General features: G+C 38.8%; 3 protein-coding genes across 6 annotated transcripts in view; 2 read left to right on the top strand and 1 right to left on the bottom strand.

Moving 5' to 3' along the window:
• Positions 1-4,408, top strand: part of golga1 (golgin A1) — a 57,045-nt gene extending 52,637 nt beyond the window's left edge. For all 4 annotated transcript variants that reach the window (XM_072565821.1, XM_072565822.1, XM_072565823.1 and 1 more), the window contains 3 exons: positions 917-1,096; positions 2,705-2,791; positions 2,898-4,408. In XM_072565821.1, coding sequence (XP_072421922.1) covers positions 917-1,096; positions 2,705-2,791; positions 2,898-2,981 — 351 coding nt within the window. In that variant the 3' untranslated portion in view covers positions 2,982-4,408. The remainder of the gene's footprint in view (positions 1-916; positions 1,097-2,704; positions 2,792-2,897) is intronic.
• Positions 4,409-6,567: 2,159 nt separating this feature from the next.
• arpc5lb (actin related protein 2/3 complex, subunit 5-like, b) lies at positions 6,568-14,275 on the bottom strand. The gene is made up of 4 exons (XM_072565826.1): positions 13,997-14,275; positions 10,574-10,646; positions 8,667-8,843; positions 6,568-7,163 (listed from the first exon to the last, which is right to left on the bottom strand). Exons 1-4 carry the CDS (start codon positions 14,134-14,136, stop codon positions 7,101-7,103), a joined length of 453 nt encoding a protein of 150 aa, XP_072421927.1. The 5' UTR covers positions 14,137-14,275; the 3' UTR covers positions 6,568-7,100.
• A 158-nt stretch (positions 14,276-14,433) lies between these two features.
• On the top strand, positions 14,434-20,967 carry rpl35 (ribosomal protein L35). The gene is made up of 4 exons (XM_072565825.1): positions 14,434-14,565; positions 16,887-17,023; positions 17,384-17,465; positions 20,778-20,967. The coding sequence occupies exons 1-4, from the start codon at positions 14,449-14,451 to the stop codon at positions 20,925-20,927; spliced, it is 486 nt and encodes a 161-aa protein (XP_072421926.1). The 5' UTR covers positions 14,434-14,448; the 3' UTR covers positions 20,928-20,967.
• Positions 20,968-22,805: the final 1,838 nt, after the last annotated feature.

Below are 22,805 nucleotides of genomic sequence, written 5' to 3'. Positions count from 1 at the left end.
ATGCAGTTTTACTGGATTAAGTTCCAGCAGTAGCTTTGTACATATTTGAGGGTTTTTAAGTGTTTGTTCTTAGGAAGCCTATATTCTCTGGATCAGGCAAACAGAAATTCTACATGAATAAATTCCTCAATAGCTCAATGCTGAAAAGATGCTTTCACCTGTGAAAGAGACTAGAAGTAAAGGACATAGTTTAAAAATAAGTTGAGAAAATTTTGAGAATTTTTGTCTCTCGAAACATCATGTGTCAGTGGAACTCTATTCATCAAAGTGGTGGAGACAGAGTCCTCGAATATTGTCAAGGCAGAGTTCATTCTTGAATAACAGGTGAATCAGTCATATGGGGGATTGGCAGGAAAAGAATTAAGAACACCGTTAGATCAGCCATATTTTCAAATGGTAGAATAGGCTTGAGGGGCCGATTGGCCTATCTCTTAATTCATATAACAACTGAAAGAACTGCAGATGCTGTAAATCAGAAACAAAAATAGAAATTGCTGGAAAAGCTGAGCAGATCTGACAGAATCTATGGAGAGAAATCAGAGTTAACATTTTGGGTCAAGTGACCCTTCCTCAGAATGCTGCCAGATCTGCTGAGCTTTTCCAGCAATTTCTATTTTTGTTTCTGATTTACAGCAACTGTAGTTCTTCATCTGCACAGCATCTGGCAGCATTCTGAGGGAGGATCATTCGACCTGAAATGTTAACTCTGATTTCTCTCCACAGATTCTGTCAGACCTGCTGAGCGTTTCCAGCAATTTCTGTTTTTGTCTCTTAATTCATACGTTTGTAACTGGAGTTGAAACATGATAATGGATTTCTGCAAAATAGAAATATCGGCTGCTCAGACTTTCTTTTGATTTTTTTTTTTAAAATGGAATTATGATTGATGCCATATTAAATCTTTTCTCAATTAAAGAAAATGAAACCAGAATTGGAGCCTGCTGAAGTCCGGGAGAAATCTTACTTTGAACCACCAACCAGCATCAGTAATTCCACCACAGTTGTAAACAATTCAGATCTTAATGACTCCAGGGAGATAAATTTTGAATATCTTAAACATGTTCTTCTCAAATTTATGTCTGTGCGAGAATCTGAGGTGAGTTACTAATGATTGCAATAAGCTACAAATACTCAAGAGAAAACCTGTTTCATTTATCATTGTTGGGAATTAGTGCAGATCTGGTTTTAAACGTTGAAGGAGAATGATTCTTCAGTGATTTGATGACTAGTAGATGTAGAATTCAGATGTGCATTTCAGCACCCGATAATGACTGAGAATCAGACATGAAATATCTGGAAAATGACAAGTAAAGCCCTACTGGAGCATCAGGCTGAACCCATTCTGACAATGCTACAAGCTTAATATACAATCAACCTTATTGCACCACCTTCCTCAATGGTTATGCACCTTTCTGGGAGAGATGAAGTGAAACCTAATATCCACATAGAGTAAAACCACCTTAATATCTCAAGGTCATCTCAAGCTCCACTGGCACTAACCCAACTACCTTCTAATGACTTCTCCAGCTCCTTTTCAAAGGTTTGTGTGATTCACACCCAGCACAAACCTATTCCAAAGCTGGTTGATGTTTTAAAGTTCCTAAAAGCTATGTTATGCTTTTATAAGCTGCATGGATACTGCCAAAAACCTCTAGCTTTTCTACCTCAACTTAAATAATTCATTATTTTATACAAGTCAGTCATATCTTCACTTTTTCAAAGTATGAAGGACTACTTCTCCCAGTATATACTGATAATTAGAGTATTTAATTTGGGTAATAATCAGTTGCCCTTCTCTAGTACAATGGACTTTACATGAGAAGACTAGAACTGGACACAATTGTAACTGACTTAAGTTCTTGTACAATGAAAGGATTGTGTGGAGTGAAAAACATTCTTGACATCGTGTACTGTGATTGTTTGCTGTGCACTTAACACAAGTGTGCAGCAAATACTGTTTCTGCTTTCAGCAGTTTAGTTTCAAATGCAACCTAGAAAGAAATGGTCTCTCAAAACAAATAGTGTCTTCAAATGAAGTGAACAGACAACATTTGAACGTTAAAACATAAAACTTGAGAAGCACATGGGTGACTGTCTTCAAAACAATGTTGGAAAAGAGCTTGCCATCTGTTTCCTTTACCTACTTTCAAAAACTGCCTTTCGCAATAACCATGGCCTCACTAAAAGTTTCCAAGCATCAAAATTCCATGGGAATTCCACTAGTAGAAATAGAGGCTAGAAAATGGAGTGCAATCTTTTTGTGGCTAGCTTCAATAATATAAAAAGATGGTTGCTAGGATCTGAAACCCAGGCAAATAATTTTTATAATTCTATTGAATGAGATTTTAAATTTTTTAAAAAAGGCATGGGTTGTGGGTATTGTTGTAGAATCGGCATTTCTTGCCCATCTCTGACTTCCTTGAGAACGTGATGAGCTGCCTTCTTGTAAAGTGATTACCCTCTGTAGGTCTTTATCCTGGAACACTCCTTTAAATAATTTTTGCATTAAAATTTAGAACCTTTTGAGAACTTAGTTTTTTGACTTAAATACTTAAGATTTACATTTAAAATAGTTTGTGAATTACAGGAACTTTGTTAATTTCCTTTTGAATTCGTGGGTAGTATTTTGCTTGCAGAAAATTGCAGGACAACTTTCAATGATCTAATAATAAAGGAAAAAAATCAAATCACTGTTTTGTCACAGGCTTATCAACTGGTGAAAGCAGTATCCATGCTACTTAACTTTACACGTGAAGAAGAAAACTTGCTAAAGGAATCCTTAGAATATAAGGTATGGCATAATCTGTTGCTACTTATTCACTGAGTCTTACCTGCTTCTACTCTTAACGAATTAACATCGAGTGGGTTTACTAAATATTGTTCTATTTACACTGTAGATGTCTTGGTTTGGGTCAAAACCTACTCCTAAAGGTATTATACGTCCATCAATAACTGGCCGACCTCCCCCTCACTGGCAGTGAACCAAGTGCAGTGTCAGGAATGTGCACATTGAAGAAGCTATCAACATAATTCATTTGATGAACACTATAGTTAATAAGATATCCTTATTAGTGTTTTCAGTCACTGTTATGACAGTGTTTTAATACAGGATTATAGGTTTTCCAGGTGTTTACAAGTATTTAATAACTCGTACTTTATTAATACAGCTTTTAAATGCAAATGAAAATGTTCTCCTATGGGGAACGAAATTCATTGTGAACAAACAAATATTATGGGTTTGAAATTCTGTAGTTTCTAAACATACAGGTGGAACAATTCTTTTTGACTCTGTAGCATTATTACAATCCTGAGCTGATTTGAATGAAACACTGTTTGAAGTGATATGCTGTCATTATCTGCATCTTTGCATATGGGCTTCTCCTTCATTGATAGACATTAATGCTTAAAAGTTTTTGCTTCCTCACTGTTAAAGTCATGCTCTTTCCCAACCATCCCCATTGTTACCACAGAGCAGGCCAGCAGTGCTGACCGTAACTGATTTTGAACTCAGTATCATGGTCCAAATAGAACATATTTTTAAATTATATTTACATTTTTAGTTTAATCATTTGGTGTCATTTGGATTAATAAAGCTGGAAACCTGCAAGATAAATCATACCAATAGGAGATGCCTGAAAACAAGAAACCAAGTTAAATATTGCAATTGGTTTTCTGTGTATTGGTCCAAAGTATCACTGTCATCCATTTTCTATGTTTCTCTCAAATATTCTAATAATTGTAAAATGAGCGGTTATTGATTAATTACCAAATTTAGATCCCTTGCATGTGTTCTTGCTGATTAATTGTTATCATGTGGTTTTATTGCAGTTTAAGAATGCAGTAGTGTTGTGTGAAAATGCTGGAACAACCAAAAACCAGGGATTTGATGCCTTTATAACAGTAGGCAAGGATGATATAGTTACCTGGGTTAATGCATAAGAGAAAAAAAAATTAAACATTCCAAAGGAGCCTTTATAAAGAGTACCTGTATTGTGTATAGAAATTAAGAAAGGTTGTTACACATTAGGACTGGATGTAAAAATAGATGCATAAATTATATACAGCCTTTCAGAGGTAGAAAATGTTGCTTTTGAAATAATTATGGTCCATCAGTATTTTCTTCATCCTGCTGTTGTGAAACCAGGAATTCTTGAAAGCAGGAGCAACATTGTGTGTAAATATATATATATGTTACATATGAACTAATGCACTTTTATTTGTATAAAAAAATGCTGTTCAGTGTAATCTTTATAAATGCATCGATTGGCCTTAGCAACTAATTTCTCTCCCTTGGTGTTTTAAACCTGGTTTGGATAAAGCAAGTGATACTTCATCTGACCTGTGTTTGCTTGGGAATGATTTGTAGGTGCAATACTTTCCAATTAAAATTCGTTTAGACTTGCTGAAATTGTGGTTGAATTCTTTGATTAGGTAAAATTTCAGTTCTTCAAAAATGCAGGAACAATTTCATGAGGAAAGTATACTGAGTTGAGGTTTTCAGTAAAATTTCAGCTTGTCCACCTCAGTTAGCTTGAAAAGAAGTATAAGTAGTTCAGAACGTGTTTGCAATTTCAATTGTTGAAAATGGTACCTGTCAATTGACGTGGACTGGTGTAAAAAGTGACAAAGGTATTTGAATTGCTGTCTTATATATTTTTCTTGCAAGAATGCACAGAAATTGAATAATCTTTGAAAGATCAAATTATTTCATTATTCCTGCACCAAATGCTGATGCCAATCTTCTAAATGTTTCACCTGAGTAAATGTTAAGGTTTAAAGTTCACTTACATTAGAAAGAAGCTTTAATTGGTTCAGACTGAAAGACCATCTTTGCTTCTGCCATTATTCTATGGAAAACTAAAGTAATAATTTCATCCTAACCAAATGGCATTTTTTTAAAACCTGTGGCAGTGCTGCAATTGACTTCAGTTATTTTATGTGACTGCAATATCTCTTTATTTTATTGACTAGCTTCCTAGTAATAATGCTTTTGAAAGTCATTTTGTCTGTGAGAAGTTGCATGGAATATTTGAGTGCTGGAGCTGCCATCCTGGTTTGTTTTTGAACATTCAAGCTCTAACGAAAAATCTACACAAACCTACAGGCCAAACTTCAGCAGGTTGTGTTTAATTCAAATCCCAGTGAGATCAGTGTAATTTTACCTTGACTGACCCAAGTTTTGTTATCCATCTCCTGGACCACATTATTCGAGTTTAAGCCAACAAAATGCAATTATTCTTGCTTGAAGTAGGTTACCTACTTAGACAGTGGAAGTAAAAACTGGGTGATCTTTTTTTTTCTTGACAAGCTGTCAAAGATTGCATGAGGAGTCATTATAATTAATTATTTCACAAATTTAATGTGCTTATGAGATGGAAATGTAAAAATTTAAGAATGGAATAGGTATAGGAATCAATTTAAAATATTAATAAATTGCCTAACTTTATACAAGGTGGTCATAAGGACCTGGGCTTCCAATGCAATTCTAAATGTATCATACTATTCAAATATTGTAAATTGTGGTACTATGTAGTTAATCTGGACTGGACCTGAAAAACCTGCTGAGACTTGTATTTGCATAAACATTTAAGGACAAATGTCAGATTTTTTTTACTTTGAAAATTGCCTTCTAATTGGTTGGGACATGTCAAAACACCTTAATGATTGTAAGAGAAGGAAAGAATGGAGAAGATGTAAGCTTTTAAAGATCAAATGGCTTATAACCTGCGAATTTTGTTTAATAATAGGAAAACAGTTTGATTTTACTAGATTATGTTTATATGACACATCATACAAAGTGAATTTTACATTAATTTTCCCAGAACTGCACACCACCAGTAGTAACAAATAGAGCAGCTGAATTTAGGAATATAATATTTCATTGGTAAATCCATTCCATGGGAATAATAACATACATTATTGTGAATGGTATTCAACCAGTTCAGTTGGTCTGCACTGTTTACTGTATGTCAAGTTCTGATTTTTAAACTGCCTCAATATATATGGCCATAATTTTTAGGCCATGTGTTGTGGTCAGGGTAGCTGAAGAGAGCTGTTGGAATATAGAATTTAAAAGGAACATTACACCCATTAAAAGTATAACATCAGTGCACTTTTCAATATAGATTTCATTTTTCCTAGTGTGCAGTTCAGCCAATTCATAGCTTTATGAAGTATAATACTGCAAAAGCAAATCTGTATTAATAAACTGCCTTTAAATTACTTCTGAAATGTTACTGTTCAAGGAAGGAACAGATGATTTTTGAGCGAAACACTTGTTAACATTCCCACTGCTCATCTCAGCCAGCATTCTGAGAAATTCTTCACAAGAATGTGTGATTACTTGAACTGGCATTGAGACTGAATTACATTAGTTAATTATAGCCAGCTCTGTACTACAAAGCCCCATGAGGGTTTCAGTAATGCATAAACAAATTAACTTTTATTACAGGATTTATTAAATTGACATTACACTAGTTGCATCTAGTAGAGATATCTCCTTACTGCTTTAAGTTAGAAATCCAACCTTAAAATTTTGACATTACAATACAACAAAAAGCTGTCAGATGTTGATCCAAGAGCTTTATTTTGCAGCAGGCACTTCACAATAAATTCATCCCTGGTAGTTCAACTAATACTATTGCCATATTTATCACACCAAGTATCCAATAACTGTACAAAAGACAATATGAAAGTGACCCAAAGAAATAAAATATTATAATACTGCATGTACTGACAATGAAGTCTTAATAGACCACCATGTGGCACAATTCAGGGTAAAATGCACATCAGTGTTTTTTCCATCATGTAAATGTACCTTTTATTAGCCACACTATTTGGTTTCTCAATAGATTTTAAAAAGGTAAAAACAAAAACTAAGAACTGAAAATGTGCAAGACCTTGCATGTCATACTTAGCCAAAACATACAGTAATACAAACTTTCCACCACAACCTATTGAAAGAGCATTCCAAGGTGATTTTTCAAAATAATTTCATTTAATATGAATTAATCTTTAAAGAATGGTTCAAATATTTCTCGTTGTTGCTTCCTTGTACTTTCCAACAGCTTTGTCCTCAAGTCAATGCATCATGTAACTTTTTAAACCGTTTTTCTTGCAGTGAGAACTCGTACTATGCAACCTACTCCACCCACTGCTAATGCCTGTGAGGGATAAAGGAGGAAAATATATTCAAGTCATTATGTTTAATTTAGAAATAAAAGCTTAATCACAATTTGTATTAAAACATCAAAAAGGTGATTTACTAAAGAAAACTGACACTACCAACATGGGAGATATTAGGCCAAATGACTCTGGTTGTAAGTTTGCTCACTGAGCTGGAAAGTTTGTTTTCAGATGTTTTGTCACCATACTAGGTAACATCAGTGAGCATTCAGTAAAGCGCTGGTATTGTGTCCCACTTTCTATTTGTGTCATGGTTTCTAAAAAAGGTAGTTGATATCATTTCCGGTTCTTTTTCTCAATGGTAGATGGGGTCCAAATCAGTGTTTTATTTATTGATGGAGTTTCAGTTAGAATGTCAAGCATTAAACTGGCATTCTGACCAGAACTCCATAAATAAAACACATTGATTTGGACCCCATCTACCATCCTCTGAGAAAAAGAGCCGGAAATGATTTCACCCATCTTAAGAAACCAGGATGTAACACCAGCATTCCACCAAAGGCTCACTGATGATGTTACCTAGTCTGGTGACAAAACATCTGAAAACAAACCTTCCAGCTCAGCAAGCAAACTTACAACCAGAATCTCAACATGTCAAGGAATGATCAAATATAAAAGATAACAGTATTAATGGTTTCTATACAAGATAAGGTGAAGCAAGAGCAGGAGGAAACAGGTGGTCTTGATGTGGTGACGATATATGTTAGGAATATTTACAGCAAATTTATGTAGCTGAATAGTATTTGATAAAAAGGGGGGTTGGTTAGCTCAGTTGGTTGGGCAGCTGGTTTGCACAGCAGACTGAAGCCAATAGCACAGGTTCAATTCCTGCACCAACTGAGATTACCACGGTGACCTCTGGTTAAACTGTCACCGGTCATCTCTCTCAATGACAGCAGCTCTATGGTAGTCTTGAACTATACCAACTTTATTTGATAAGTGCTGTATAAATGTAGATCTTTATCAGAAAAATTCCTTAAGTGATTCACGACTACTGAATTACACTTTGAAGTACAGCAGCCAATTTGTCCACAGCAAAGCCCTACGATACAGCAACTGAATGAGTCTCAGGTAATTTCTTGGTTGAGTTGGGAAGAAATTCATCCAAATTAACCCTCCCTGTTCGTTAGTGTACTTTTCACACATGCATAGGATCTAAGGTGAGTATTTCACAACATATACCAATACAAACCCACAGCCTTCTAACTCTGGTGAAGTTACTGCAAATCAAGCTGACATTGTAAATCTGACCTTGACCTATTTTTACATATACATTTTATTCAGCAATTATAATCAGTGACAGCATCACGAAACCAGATTCTTTGCCTGCAGGCCAGATTTTATGAAAGCAACAGAGTCTTAAATGGCTGTCCCACTTATCATTGGCCCAGGCATGGAAACAAGTCATCCACCTGTCTCTCTCTAATCAAATCCATTGCAAAAAAACTATAAAATAAAATTAAAGACAAAAAATAACTTACCTTTTCATGCCACTGTAGCAATATTGCACTGCTGTTTTCTGTGGGTTTTTCAAAGCCTTTATAAATGTACTTCATTAATAGATCAACACCATTTCTATCTAATGATTTAACAGCCTGTTCTATCTCACTACTTTTAAAGGATGTAAGGACTTTGAGAACTATTGCCTGTGCCCGTTCCTGTGGAGAAAAAAAATTCAATTTATAATGTATTCTGTATGTTTTTATTGCATTTTTATAGAAAAGAATTGTCATTCACAGTCATTAAACAACTTTTATTCTTTACCTTGCAGTATTGAATATAATGTACCAGACAGTACAGAATTTAAGAGGAAACACTTTATTAGCCATTACTTGAATATAGTGGCCCCTATTTTCCAAAACAAAAAGGGCAGCATAGTGGCTCAGTGGTTAGCACTGCTACCTCACACAAGGGACCCGGGTTCGACTCCAGCCTCAGGTGACTGCAAACTCCACACAGACACATTCTCCTCATATCTGCGTGAGTTTCCTCTGAGTATTCCAGATTTCTCCCACAGTGCAAAGATGTACAGGGCAGGTGAATTGGCCAAGCTAAATAGTCAGGGTAAGTGTAGAGATAGGGAAATGGGAATGGGTCTGGGCGCGTTACTCTTCAGAGGGTCAATGTGGACTTGTTGGGCTGAAGGGCCTGTTTCCACACTGTAGGGATTCTATGATTCTAAAAAGTTACTGTTCAGCTGTCTAACTAGTACATTGACTGTAGAGTGTGGGATATAGGTAAATTAATGTTACTTCTGCAATTCCATTTTACAAAGTAAAATGGACTCACGCCAGTGTGTAATTGTTTTAGCCAAGAGCTGAGTCAACAAGAATGGAAACGATGTGGAGGAAATATATAATTTTTTTTGTATTAGCTAAAATTGTATGTCAGAATGAGATGTGCCAGCACAACATGGTAGACATTACGGGCAAATAGATAAGATGTTGTATGGGGATGAAGTTAAGCGAGATACGCCTGTACAAACAGTAGGTATAAACATCTGTTTCCCACTTTTACAGAAATACAGGAACAAACCCCAATTAAAAGGGTCATAGGGATCAGAACGGCCTCGGGAAAGGCACAGATGAAGGGGGTAGATAATGATGAAGAAAAAATATGCCTAACAATGACCTACAGCAGGATGAGGTCAAACGACCTTGTGAGGCCAGAAATAAGCATTTTGTCACAGACAAGGCCGGATAAGGCAAGAGATAAACAGGGGTAATGGGGGCCGGTCTTGGGGAAGTGGAGGATGTAAACAGGGGAGGGAGCAGTGTAAAACAATAGAAATCAAATCATATAAATGTTGTGTATGAATTGAATTTGGTGTGTATGTCCTCTGCCTTATAAACACTGGATATCACACCCACTTACAAGTGTAAAATAAATGACACTACTGATTCAGATCTTGTCATGGACTGAAATTATTGAAGTGAGTGGGCTTTGTTTCTCACAAGTGGAACTTTTATAATACATTTAGGTAATTTTCACTGCAGGTATTCAGGAAAAAATTCCAAGTGCTCTACATTATGACATTCGTTACCCCATCCACCAATGCTTTGTTTTAAATACATAACATACCAAATATTAAAGGTCTGTACGAATTAGGGAAATAGCAAACAGATATCGTTATCCTTAAAATGTTATCAAAAGGCCATTAACTGAAATCTGGCAAGAAGTTCTGAACTTAGTTGATGTCATCCCTTAAATTAATATAACAAAACCAGAAGTATAATTGAATTAGTTTAGCTGCACAAAACTTATCCTGTGCAGATAGAAGAGGTCTGCTCAAGACATTCGGGTGCATTTTTGGAGTCAAGCCACTGCATTTTGAGAATATTTATATTCGATACAATGTTAAATAATTTAAACTAGATTAATCAAATACCTTAACTGCTTGATTCTTCATGTTGACTGGAGGATTTCTTAAAGCTGCATGGAATGCACTAAGCATGTCACCTGTACATGATTACAGGTCAAGGAACAATAAGTTTTATTTCAAACATTTAAATCCAATGTGTGTTCTTTAGTGACAGGTTTATACACAAGTTAGTGAGTATTCCAAAATATTCCCTTAAAGTCTTTCACTACTTGTTAATCAATCTATCCCCTAACCTAGGATCCCAGTACACATTCTCTCACCTTTCAGGACCACATTCGTTCTCCTTAACAAAAACAAAATTACTGGAGAAATTCAGCAAGTCTGGCAGCATCTGTAGACAGAATGCAGAGTTAACATTATGGGTCCAGTTACCCTTCTGAAAAAGGGTCACTGGACTCATCATGAACCCCTACTTAATTTCTTCAGCAATTTGTTTTTAAGATTTACAGAGCCCACTTTTTTTTTAAAAGTTGCCCTTAAGTTCAATACATTTAGTCCCACTCTTCAAATTGAATGTAAAATTCTATCATCTAGATCTCAGAACTAATATTAATCATTCAAAAGTACAAATTCCATCTAGAAAAATACTTCTGTTCAATTAAGAAACATCCCATGAATCAGCATACATATCAGTTCTGTGAGGAAAATGGAAACAGATCCAAAGAAGATTGTGCACAACTACTATTATTATCCAGAAATGTGAACCGGACTTTTCACCTTACCCTTCCGTTTGCACTTCAAGTTACTGGAAACATTATACACTGACAGCAGCTTCACCTTTGGGAGCTAATGAACATCATGTACGATAGTTTATCTCAACCAAATGGTAAGGTTTTTAAGGCAGAGATGGATAGATTATTGATTAACAAAGTGGTGAAACATTATTGGGGATGGAGTTGAAGGTATAATCAGATCAGATGTGATCTTACTGAATGGCTGGTCAAACTCGCAAATGTAACAAGTGATGGGCTACAGGATCAGTATTGGAGGGGAATCTATTTGAATTTACTGTCACGTGTACCAAGTCACAGTGAAAAGCTTTGTCTTGCGAGCAATACAGGCAGATCGCATAGTTAAGTAAATAATACGTAAACAGCAGCAAAAACAGAAACACAGGTACAGGCGAATGCTAAGGGTTTTGAGAGTCCATTCAATATTCTAACAACCCCGGCTGTTTCGCAGGGGTTTCAACTTCTTACAATTTATAGGAACAGCTTGGACGAATGGACCAAAGGTATGTTCACTAAGGACACAAGCGTAGGGAGGAAAGTAATCTCAGAGAGGACGTAGTTTAAATGAGTCAGCAAAAATCTAGCAAATGGTATACAAGGACAGAAAAAGTAAAAATGCCCATTTTGGCTGCAAGATTAAGAAAGAAGCACATTATCTAAATGGTGAGAGCTTGCAGTGCTCCAAAACAGTGTCCTCATCTATGAATCACAAGTTGGCACGCAAGTATTTAGGAAAGCTAATAGAATCTTACTGTTTATTGTAAGAGAAATTTAATACAAAAAGTAAATTACTCTTCAACCTTACAGGGCATTTGTGAGACCACATCCAGAGTGCTGCAAATAATATTGTTCTCCTTACTGAAGGAAGGAAATATGATGTACCTGAAGCAGTTCAGAGAAGCGTTAAATGACTCATAATTGCAATGAGTCAAAACGTGTGGCACTGGAAAAGCGCAGCATCCAAGGAGCAGGAGAGTCGATGTTTTAGGCATAAGCCCTTCATCAGGAATGTTGAGGGTAAAGGGGCTGAGTGATAAATAGGAGGGTGAGGGGAGGGGGAAGGTAGCTGGGTGTGCGGGGGGGGGGGTGATTGTGATAGTGGGGAGGAAGATCGACAGGTCAAGGGGGCAGTGCCAAGTTAGAGGGTCGGATCTGGTATGAGATGGGGGAAGTAGTGAAGTTGATGTTGATGTTGATGCCATATAGTTGAAGAGTCCAAGGTGGAAGATGAGGTATTCTTCCTGTAGTTGTCAGGTGGCTTGGATTTGACGGTGGAGGCGGCCCAGGACTTGCATGTCTTGTCGGAGTGGGAGGGGGAGTTGCTTTTCCAGTACCACACTATTCGCCTCTGACTGTCCATCACCTGCAGTCTTCACTTTCTCCTCATAACTGGAATGAGCAGGTTGTCTTACGAAGAAAAGCTGAATAGGCTAAACTTGATTTTGAAGTCTAGAAGAGTAAGAGAAACATAATCCTGACAAGCCTTGATAGGCTACGTATGGAAAGGAAATCTCCCCTCATGAGAAGATGCCAGAACCTTTTAAGAAAGATAAGGAGAATTTTCCAGAAAGTCATTAGTCTTTGGAAAGCTCATCCACAAAAAGTGGTGGAAACAGAGTCTTTGAATTTCTTTTAAGGTAGAGATAAATAGATTCCTGACATGTGTGCTGAAATGTTTGGGGGTTGAAATGTTATCCCCACTTACCTATTACATGGAATAACCAGATTAGGCATGATCCTATTGAATTTATTTTGTCAATATCAGAAATATTATGGTAAACCTGTGCAGCTGCCAGGACTTAAACCCAGGCCTTCTGGCTCAAGTGCACAAGTACCCTCATGACCTTATTGAGTGACAGGGGGATCAAGTGGCCTCGTCCTGTTCTTAATTTAAGTGTTTGTAAGAATGCAGGACCTGGCTAAGAATACTCAAATTCTGGCTGGACGTTAACATTGCAGCTGAAAATGATTGGGGTTATTTTCTAGCTTAAACAAGACCTCAAATCAGGTTCCAAAACAGTAGGCTATCGTGCCAGTTGGATGGTGGAACAACATTTTTGGAATCATGATTTAATTTTAGCAATGGTACGTTTGGAGCTCGAACTGAATTCTGACAAGTAGATTTCTTAGATGTCATTTTGGGTGTCTTCATCGTCTGTCTCCGAGACTTGACTGCCACTACAATCACAGCTTGTACAATGGTGGATCTTTTGCTATTTTTAAAGAGACAAACCGAGCAGTATTGACCTCGTCCGTCCTTCCTCCAATTTCCACACTCGGATCTGATCAAAGTTTGAGGTCTTAAGGTGCTGATCACAGCGGGGAAAACATTGAACATTCAAAGTGACTAATTCTGCACAAGATATAACCAACTCACACTGAAGTCGTCAGTTAAACGACACCTCGATGAAAATGAAGCAATCCAGTGGAGGATGAGTGCGAAACCAACGTCATTAATTTCACTCGAGGGGAGCTCCAGGCTGCCCGGCAGCGCCGTTAATAGTCGGCAGCAGTTTGAGAGCGGATGCGGTTCCCAGGGGGAAGAGTGAGGGGTCCGCGGGCACGGGGAGGGGAGAGCTGTCACCTTCCCTCCCAGGGTGTGCGGCGCTCTGCCGGCCCCTGGTCTCTCTCTCTCTCTCTCTCTCACACACGCGCGCTCACACACAGAGGGAGACGGCCCCCGCGGCCAGAAGGATATTGCCTGATGAGAGTGTCCACCTCCAGCGAATCGGGCCCCTGCTGCTCCACCGCCTCCTCCTGCTCATCCACAAACTTGTTCTCGTCGTACTCATCAACGTCGACTTTCCGAAACCTGTTGGAGAGCGTGTTTTTCGCCATCTGCCCCTGCTTATGTTAAAAGAGCAAGTGTTAATGGGGACGATAAGCCGCACCCTACTGAGCCGGAGGCTGCATCGGCACCGGGCGATCGCGCTGCTTCCACTCAAACCCGGGGCCTGCTGAACCTTGACTCGGAACCGGAAATAACCTCTGGAATGTGCAATCTGTGGGAGAGGGCAGGAAACCAAACTCAACAAAACCCGATGAAAACTGAACCTCGTCGTTAAATTAGTTACAACGATAAATACAGACAAGCAAAAATGTGTTTCTAAAAAGACGATGATGTTTGTGTAAAGTTAAAAATCTGACTTAATGGATATCTCTGCTGTCTGTCTCCTCCCCTCCTTGAAATGGATGGTAGAGCCGGTCACGTGGAAATACAGGCCCCGCCCCTCGGCCTACCTTTTCCTGCGCCTGCCCAAGATAATGGTAGGAGTTTATCTGTTGCCTGTTTCTGTCCATTGGAGAATCCGATTTAATCCTGAAAAAATATCGCTCGAATGGCTGCAGTAACTGGCTCCAGTCAATCACCGGGCTCCCCTCTATCGTGTCGGCCTTTTATTTGTGAGGCTTTGTCGATTTTTACGTTTAAACCATGACCGGGTGATCGATTGATCGGCCGCAGGCCGCCGTGTGTCTACTTACATGGCGCCGGTCCCGTCCTCCCCGCGTGTTGGTCCCCAATAGATAACGCCGCCACTGGGAGTTTTGGAGATGTGGGCCTTGCAGAGCAGAGTCTGCGGGTGGGGGCTCATCCGCTTTCTGGGCCTGAGTGGGGCTTCAGACTCCCAGCAGGGTCCCCCGTGTGTTGCTCAGTAACATCGGCCTCGGCTTCCCCTCCCCCCCCCCCCCTTCCCCCAAAAGTCTTGGTTTTGCTCCTTTTTGAAATGACGGTTAGCACTAGGAGTGTTCATCTTGCTTCCCCCTAACCACCGTGAGCAGCAGCTTTTGCGTTGGTTCCTCAATTGCAGTGCTGTTGGCTGAGAGGTTTTGGGGGCTTCCTAATGGGACAGTTGAGTGCCATGAGAGAGAAACTTATTGATATGATCCTCCATTCTCCCTTTCCCCATTCCTTTTGGTGACAGTGGTGACTGAGCTGGTAAGGTGTTGTTCAAGTAAGCTTGGTGAATGCTGCTGTACTACCATTCCAGTTCTGGGTGCACTGTTCAAGCATATTGGTTTGTAGTGATGGTTGTCTGACTTCTTCAGAGTTGTGATTGAACCCGTCCAGTAAAGTGGTGAATGTCCTTCTGTCCTGCAAATTTGATACTTGGCACACTTTCTCAATCTCAGCAAGTTACATGAATTGAATTTATTGTCACGTGTATCGAGGCACAGTGAAAAGCTTTGTCTTGCGAGCAATACAGCCAGATCACGTATTGAATAGTTTTTTAATTCATTCATGGGATGCCGGCATTCATTGCCCATTCTAATTGCCCTTGCGAAGGTGGTGGTCGGCTGCCGCCTTGCACTCAGCTAACTGAATGGCTTGCCCGGACCTTTCAGAGGGCAGGAGAAAGTTGAGGACTGCAAGCCTTGGAGATCAGAGTCGAAAAGTGTGGGGCTGAAAAAGCACAGCAGGTCAAGCAGCATCAGTGGAACAGAGAGTCAACATTTCGGCATTGTTCCAAAATGTTGACACTCCTGTTCTTCAAATGCTGCCTGACCTGTGCTTTTCCAGTGCTACACTTTTAGTTTCAGAGGGCAGTTGAGAGTCAACCGTGTTGCTGTGGGTCTGGAGTCAAATGTAGGCCAAACCATGTCAGGATGGCAGATTTCCTTCCCTGAGCCAAATGGACTTTCCTTTTTCCCACCTGACAATTGACAATGGTTAAATGGTCAATCGAATTTTTTTATTAAATTCCAATTCCACCATTTGTTATGGTGGTGAGTTGGGATTTGAACCTGATCCCTAGCACATTAGCCGAATTTCTGGATTCATAGTCATTTTAATACCACTAGGTTGTCACCATCTCCTGTTGTATGCAGATATTACTGTTGGTTTTATTAAAAGTTCTGATGAAATGACATTGAAGAGGACCTTCGCTTTGGTGATGCTATTAGAAAGGAAGAATATTATGCTTTAGTTGTGCTGTGCTGTGATCAGACTCTCTGGAGTGCTTTCAGGAGCTGCATCCTTGGAGGACGTACACCATGTTGATCCACCAGAATTAAATTGAGGTCAGGCACAGTAAACCTTGGTCTTGTTCTCTTGAATTAAGATTGAAGGATTGAGCAATTTGAAAAAGGGAGAGTAATTTTAAAATTGATGTAATTTAGCCCAGGTGAGCTTCCCACCATATAGCCATGCACTGACTTTTCTTAACTCTGTGACCAACTCTATCCTTTCCCCGGTTCATCAGCTCAAACTCTTATACTTTTATTTTTTCACCTAAACTTCCAACAGACTCTTCCCAAACCTTGCATATTTTACCCTAGGTAGGTTTGTGAATGTTTGAAAATGTACATGTTCAAATTCATCTATTGGCCTATTCATCTATTCATCAAGCTATGAGATCAATGCATGTTTGGTTATAGATTATCTGAATTAGAAACAGGTAAATAGGGTTAAGGATCACATTAGCAAAGATCTACTTGAATAATTTGAGTTGAAGGACCAACGCTTGGTCTGTGTAGCATTAACAGCTACTTGTATTGTCTTCAGGTTTTTGAATGCATATAATATTAGTTGTCTTCAAGTGGAAGCTTGGTTAGTGTGATAGTAACATGGTGATTCTTATTAAATGTAGGCAAAAATCAAGGCACGTGATCTGCGTGGCAAGAAAAAGGAGGAGTTACTGAAACAGTTGGATGACCTCAAGGTTGAACTCTCCCAGCTCCGTGTAGCCAAAGTAACTGGTGGAGCCGCATCCAAGCTGTCCAAAATGTGAGTATATAGGCACTGGATTTGGGTTTTTTTTTGCACATGGCTAGTGATTTAAAAATCTTCCTGATTAGAAGGGACAGGTTTGGAGTCCAGCTTTTAGTGAGTCAGAACTCTGGAGGTTTGAATGATTTTGCTGCTATTTGGCAGGTATGACATGGTGCTCTAAAAGGACTCTTGACTTTCTGAAGTACTTGGGTTCCTTGTTGTAGTTTAAGTGAATTTCTATGTAATTCAGTGCAATCAAATACGTGTTGCAGTGTGAGATCCATCTGAGCTGTAGTATACTTTTTTAAAATCCTACCTCTTATTTTCAGAATTGGAGAAGATTTGTAATTATGTTACAATTTTTTTTCTCTCTAGTCGTGTAGTGCGGAAGTCCATTGCAAGAGTCCTGACTGTTATCAATCAGACGCAAAAAGAGAACTTGAGAAAATTCTACAAGGTGAGTCCAAGTGTTTATGCAATGCACTTTTTGTAACTGTTGTAATTAAAGCATGCAGCGATCCTGGGACAGTGTTCATGAAAATAACATGCTGATGAAATGAAGCAGTTTAGTGAACAGTGTATGCTGTTCATTTATAACATTCATACAAACTTTTAAAATTCTTTTAAAACATAAAGTTGACTTCAAAATGGAGTCACCAAGCAATAGGGAGAGTCAAACACACTTGTGTTAATATTAATGCATTTGATTTGGGTAGATTTGAGATTTGTTTATCTCTTAAACGAACTACTTCCATCACAGGTGGAGCCTAGAAAAGTCCAACAGTCGCAACACAGCCAACAGTGTTTCATACAGTAAAACTGAATCCGCAATAATTGTCCAAAGTTTATCTTCCAATCTGTGTTCCTGCCTCGTTTCCTGATTTCTCAGGTTCCATTCCTTAAGTTCAGTCTCTGATATATTCTCCATTTGTCAGTTTTTCATGCCTTACTTTCTAGATGCCCATCTCTCACTTCTAGCTGTCCAAGTTTGCCTTTTCCTTTCTTTCCTTACATTTTATCTGCTGTCTTGTGCTTATATCACTACTGCCAGACTGCTCTATTTCTTCAAAAAATAGATAAAGATGCTGGAAATCTGAAATAAAAATAGAAAATGCTGGGGCGATGGGGGAATACACTTAGGTTGTAGAGCATCGGTGTAGAGGAGAAAGCAGTTACGTTTCATGCTTTATGATGGGAAAACTTAGAAGTTACTAGTGGAATGCGGTCAAAATGAATGAATGTTTCTAGGATGGAAGACAGGGGAACCTGAACTACATAGAAGTTAGTCCTCCAGGCCCAAAGGGGATAGGGATGGGACAAGAAGAGAAACAAATGTGCCTAGAGAAGGTGAGCTATTGAGTGAAAAGAATGGGAAATAAATTGAGGGTGGCAGAATGCTGCATGGTTAGAACAGTCTTGCAGTGCCTGAGACTGAGGTTCAGTGCCTGCCTTGAGCGACTGAGTGGAGTTTGCACATTCTCCCCATGACAGTGTTTCTGGCATGTGCTTCAGTTTCCTCCCGCAGTTCAGAGATGTGCAGATTAGGTAGACTTGTCATGCTAAATGTCCTGTAGTGTTGAATAATGTGCAGGCTTGGTGAATTAACCATGGTAAATGCAAGGTTAGGGGGATTGGGTGGAGGTGGACTGAGTCTGGTTGGGATCTCTTTAGAAGGGCAAACATAATGGGCCAAGTGGCCTTTTTCCACACTGTAGAGAATCTGAGGGCCAGAGTCTGTCTCTGAAATTTTTGAGTCCAGAAAGTTGTAAAAGGTCCAGAAAAATGTCTTAACGAAGAAAGGTTTTTTTTAAGCTTATGTTGAAACTTAACTGGAACAATGCAGCAGACCAAGGGTAGAGATATCATTGTGAGAGCAGGCTGGTAAATTAAAATGACATGCCACAGGAAGCCTGGGTGTCATATTTAGGGACAGAACAGAGATTAGCAAGTTTTGAGAAGACTGGGACAAAACATCCTAGGACAAGCCAAACAGACATTCATGAGAATTCCTAGAAACATGGCATTCCAACCAGAACTCTTATCAACAAACACATTGACTTGGATCCCATTTACCACCCCAGAGAAAAAGAATCGAAAGTGACATCACCAACTGAAGGAAACCCAAACATATAAATCGTACGTAGGAAACACCAGCAGTTTTTCTTCTGGAGGCTCACTGTTACCCAGGACGGTGACAAAACGTCTGAAAATGAACCTTCCGGCTTAGTGAGCAAACCTACATCCAGAGAGAACAGAGGTCCCGTCATTGTGGAGGAAACCATGTTAAGAGTAGTGTACAGAATAGACAAAACATACACTTGCAATTCTTACTTGAAAAGAGATTCTTCACGATTTTGAATGGTGAAGAGGGAAGAAGAGGCAGGTGGTAGATCTGACTTTGTATTATAGCACCTTTCTATGTAGTTGGTTCATACAATAAACAGGGCATAGACGTAACTTCTTGTAATTAAAAATTTGTTACCCAAATCTTTGTGCATACAACTTTTTAATCTCTCTTTAAGTCTGCACACTGGTGAACAGATTATGACATTTTGCTTTAAACTAATATGTATTTAATAGGTGAGTGAGCAGTTTGAACAGTTGGTGTGCACAAGGCCACATACAGGTGATCTCCATTTGATCCTGAATTGAGTAGGTCATACGGTATGGTTAATGTTTTGATGATTTGGGTATCAAGGGGCTTTGGGACAGAACAAACTGGCTGATAGACTGCTGTTTCACCTTTGGAGGATGTATTGGAATTTTAAGATTTTAGCATCTCTGATTGGAAGATTGAAAGTCAGCAGTGAGTTTGGGTTTTTGAGCAAAATTTCATAATGCTGCAGTGTTAAGGTACAGGATACAGTAGTGTAATGGTTATCTTGCTGGACCAGTAATCCAGCTGTTTAGACTAGTGCATCAGAGAAAATTTAGTTCCAATCCCAGAATGGCTGTTTGAGAATTTGAATTCAGGTTTTAAAAAGCTGAAGGCATAAATCTAATACTGGTAAAAGTGACCTTGAAATTGGTTATTGGAAATAGAAACTTGCTGTCTTCAGTGGCCTGTCTGTCAGATTCCTGTTTGCCAAACAGAAGGAAAACACAAAAAGCTTCTAAAACCTACTCATCAGGTATGCACACTGGGGCAAACATAATCCCATTCACTTTTATTTTCATTGCTCTGTTGGCCACAATTCCCCATTTTAAAATGCTTATCCTTTTGTGGCTGTATCCAATGTCTCTGTGCTGAAGAGAAACAATATATTAAATAACTTACTGTTTAAAATGGATGCTGAAAATCAGTTCTGTGTATGTTGATCCAATTATTTCCTGATTTCCTCTGAAAACTGCATGATGTCCATGTACACCAGTACAGAAGTTTAACTAGTCAATATGATTACTTATGTATGTGAGATGAATAAAGAGTTGGGTGTCCTTTTGGTTGTGCTGCATGATGATTTCTGTGTGTTGTTCTTGTTTCCCCTACTTGTTAACATGGGAGAAACTTGATTAAGTTTTTAAAAGTCCTGCAAAGTTTATTACTGTCATTGAAAATATAATTCAGAATCAAATCTGAGTTAGACCAATTATTATAATGTGATTTGGTATATCTGTTCTTTAGTTACTATTCAACATTCAGTGGCATTGGTCCTCTGTACTTTAGGTTATTGCTAATTATTGTTAAGTAAATTGTAAAATCAGGGCTTTTCCTGTGGTGATGGGTTACATATGTTTAGCCATTACTGATCAAAGGTTTTTTTTTACTCAGGGCAAAAAGTATAAGCCTTTGGACTTGCGACCCAAGAAGACCCGTGCCATGCGTCGTCGACTAAACAAATATGAGCTGAGCTTGAAGACCAAGAAACAGCATAGGAAAGAGCGTCTGTACCCCATGCGCAAATATGCTGTAAAAGCATGAATATTCTGTCACAGAAAATATTAAATTTAAGAATACCTTGTGTTTTTTAGTTTTTTTTTCTCTTCAGTGTTCAGAAATTTGGTATACTTTTCCAATAAAGGGGTTGGATGTAAGATTACTCCCAGTATCTTGACCATCTTCTCGATCTGAGTGATTTTGCATAGTAATTCATGTCTGGGATGGTTGGCAGATAGAAATCAGTGTACCCACAACCTGTGTTTTCCGAAGAGCCAGACAAATTAAACAAAATCTTTTAGAAACTGACCCATGCAATATATTTAGTTTTAATACCTTATAAAGTTAGCCATTAAAGCTGCCATTCAAATGGGGTCTAGATTCAATCAGGAAAGATGTTGCATGGTATTCTGACAGTTGTGCGTGGGCACTGACCTGCCTGTCAACTACACTTGAATTGATAAGTCTAGATTTGATGTGTTCTTCAATTTTTATGAACTGTTGAGAGTTCAGTTCTATAGCAGCTAGGTAGAATAATATTCTGTCGTCCACCTTTTACTGCTGTTACTTGCCTTTAATATAGACACTGAAAATTGTATCCATTTAAACTTAATAATGGGGTGTTTGAGGTGATGTGCACCACAGCTAACATTTCTTTTGATTCAAATTTGTGACTTTCTAGCTTTTTAATTTCAATTAAAATGCTAAACTAGGCTGGCAGTCTCACTAATTGATTACTGTTATTATATCATGAGAGAGAAAATGGGTAGGCTTTGCAGCCCTTCTAGCTTGCTCCATTTTAGACTTAGTCTTGAACATGTCTCCTCATTATAGGAAAGGTGTTACTCCCATTATATCTACCATTGTTCTCAATGAACAATATAACTATTGGTTCATCAGAAAACTCCTGAGTGTACTTAGTCATTCTACTCTTAACTTGCAATGCTATCAGTATGTTTTCTCTCTGCCATGGTTGTCTCTCTCAATGGTGTACCCAGCCATAACCATAACCTTTGGTGCTTAATGCTTCAGGAGCATTCCTGGATAATCTATTCAGTGCATACTTAAAATAATACTATGCCTCTCTGTTAAAATCTGCATACTCCAAAGATGTTGATAATGGAGTGAAATTTAATCAAAATTATAAAGGCAGCAATATCTTTCAGAGTAAGAGGACCTGAATATAGGAACAGGGAAGACTGGGTGCATTTGCAATAACTGGAATGTGTGCAGTTTTAGCCTTCTGATATGAGGGAAGATGTTAGATTAGATTAGATTACTTACAGTGTGGAAACAGGCCCTTCGGCCCAACAAGTCCACACCGCCCCGCCGAAGCGCAACCCACCCATACCCTTATATCTACCCCTTACCTAACACTACGGTATAATTTAGCATGGCCAATTCACCTAACCTGCACATCTTTGGAGTGTGGGAGGAAACCGGAGCACCCGGAGGAAACCCACGCAGACACGGGGAGAACGTGCAAACTCCACACAGTCAGTCACCTGAGGCGGGAATTGAACCCAGGTCTCTGGCGCTGTGAGGCAGCAGTGTTCTGGCTATTGAGGGAATAAAACAAAGATTTGCCAGACTGATTCCTGGGGTGGCTGTACTGATGTGTGAATGAAGACTTAGGTCAGTTGGGATTATCTTCACTGGAGTTTAGAAGGATAGAGGAGAACCTCATAGCAACCTATGAAATATTAACAGGACTAGATGAGATAAATGCAGGAACATAGTCTTGATGATTAGAGTGTCCAGAACCAGGGTCATGGGGCTCAGTGGTTAGCACTGCTGTCTCACAGCATCAGGGAATTGGGTTCAATTCCAGCCTCTGATGACTGTGTGGAGTTTGCATGTTCTCCCTGCACTTGTGTTGGTTTCCTCTGGGTACTGTAGTTTCCTTCCCACAGTCCAAAGTTG

Source organism: Chiloscyllium punctatum, chromosome 49 (genome assembly GCF_047496795.1).
Source record: "Chiloscyllium punctatum isolate Juve2018m chromosome 49, sChiPun1.3, whole genome shotgun sequence".
Lineage (NCBI taxonomy): Eukaryota > Metazoa > Chordata > Chondrichthyes > Orectolobiformes > Hemiscylliidae > Chiloscyllium > Chiloscyllium punctatum.
Note: the sequence above shows the minus strand (reverse complement) of the source record. Positions and strands in the feature narration are given on the sequence as shown.

Coding starts and splice junctions, on each gene's coding strand:
- arpc5lb (XM_072565826.1), bottom strand. CDS start 14,136: ATGGCGAAAAACACGCTCTCCAACAGGTTTCGGAAAGTCGACGTTGAT. Junction 10,647..13,996: donor GTGGACACTCTCATCAGGCA/ATATCCTTCTGG, acceptor GTAATCATGTAC/AGGTGACATGCTTAGTGCAT. Junction 7,164..8,666: donor TGCTACAGTGGCATGAAAAG/GTAAGTTATTTT, acceptor TATCCCTCACAG/GCATTAGCAGTGGGTGGAGT.
- rpl35 (XM_072565825.1), top strand. CDS start 14,449: ATGGATATCTCTGCTGTCTGTCTCCTCCCCTCCTTGAAATGGATGGTA. Junction 14,566..16,886: donor TGCGCCTGCCCAAGATAATG/GTAGGAGTTTAT, acceptor TATTAAATGTAG/GCAAAAATCAAGGCACGTGA. Junction 17,466..20,777: donor ACTTGAGAAAATTCTACAAG/GTGAGTCCAAGT, acceptor TTTTTTACTCAG/GGCAAAAAGTATAAGCCTTT.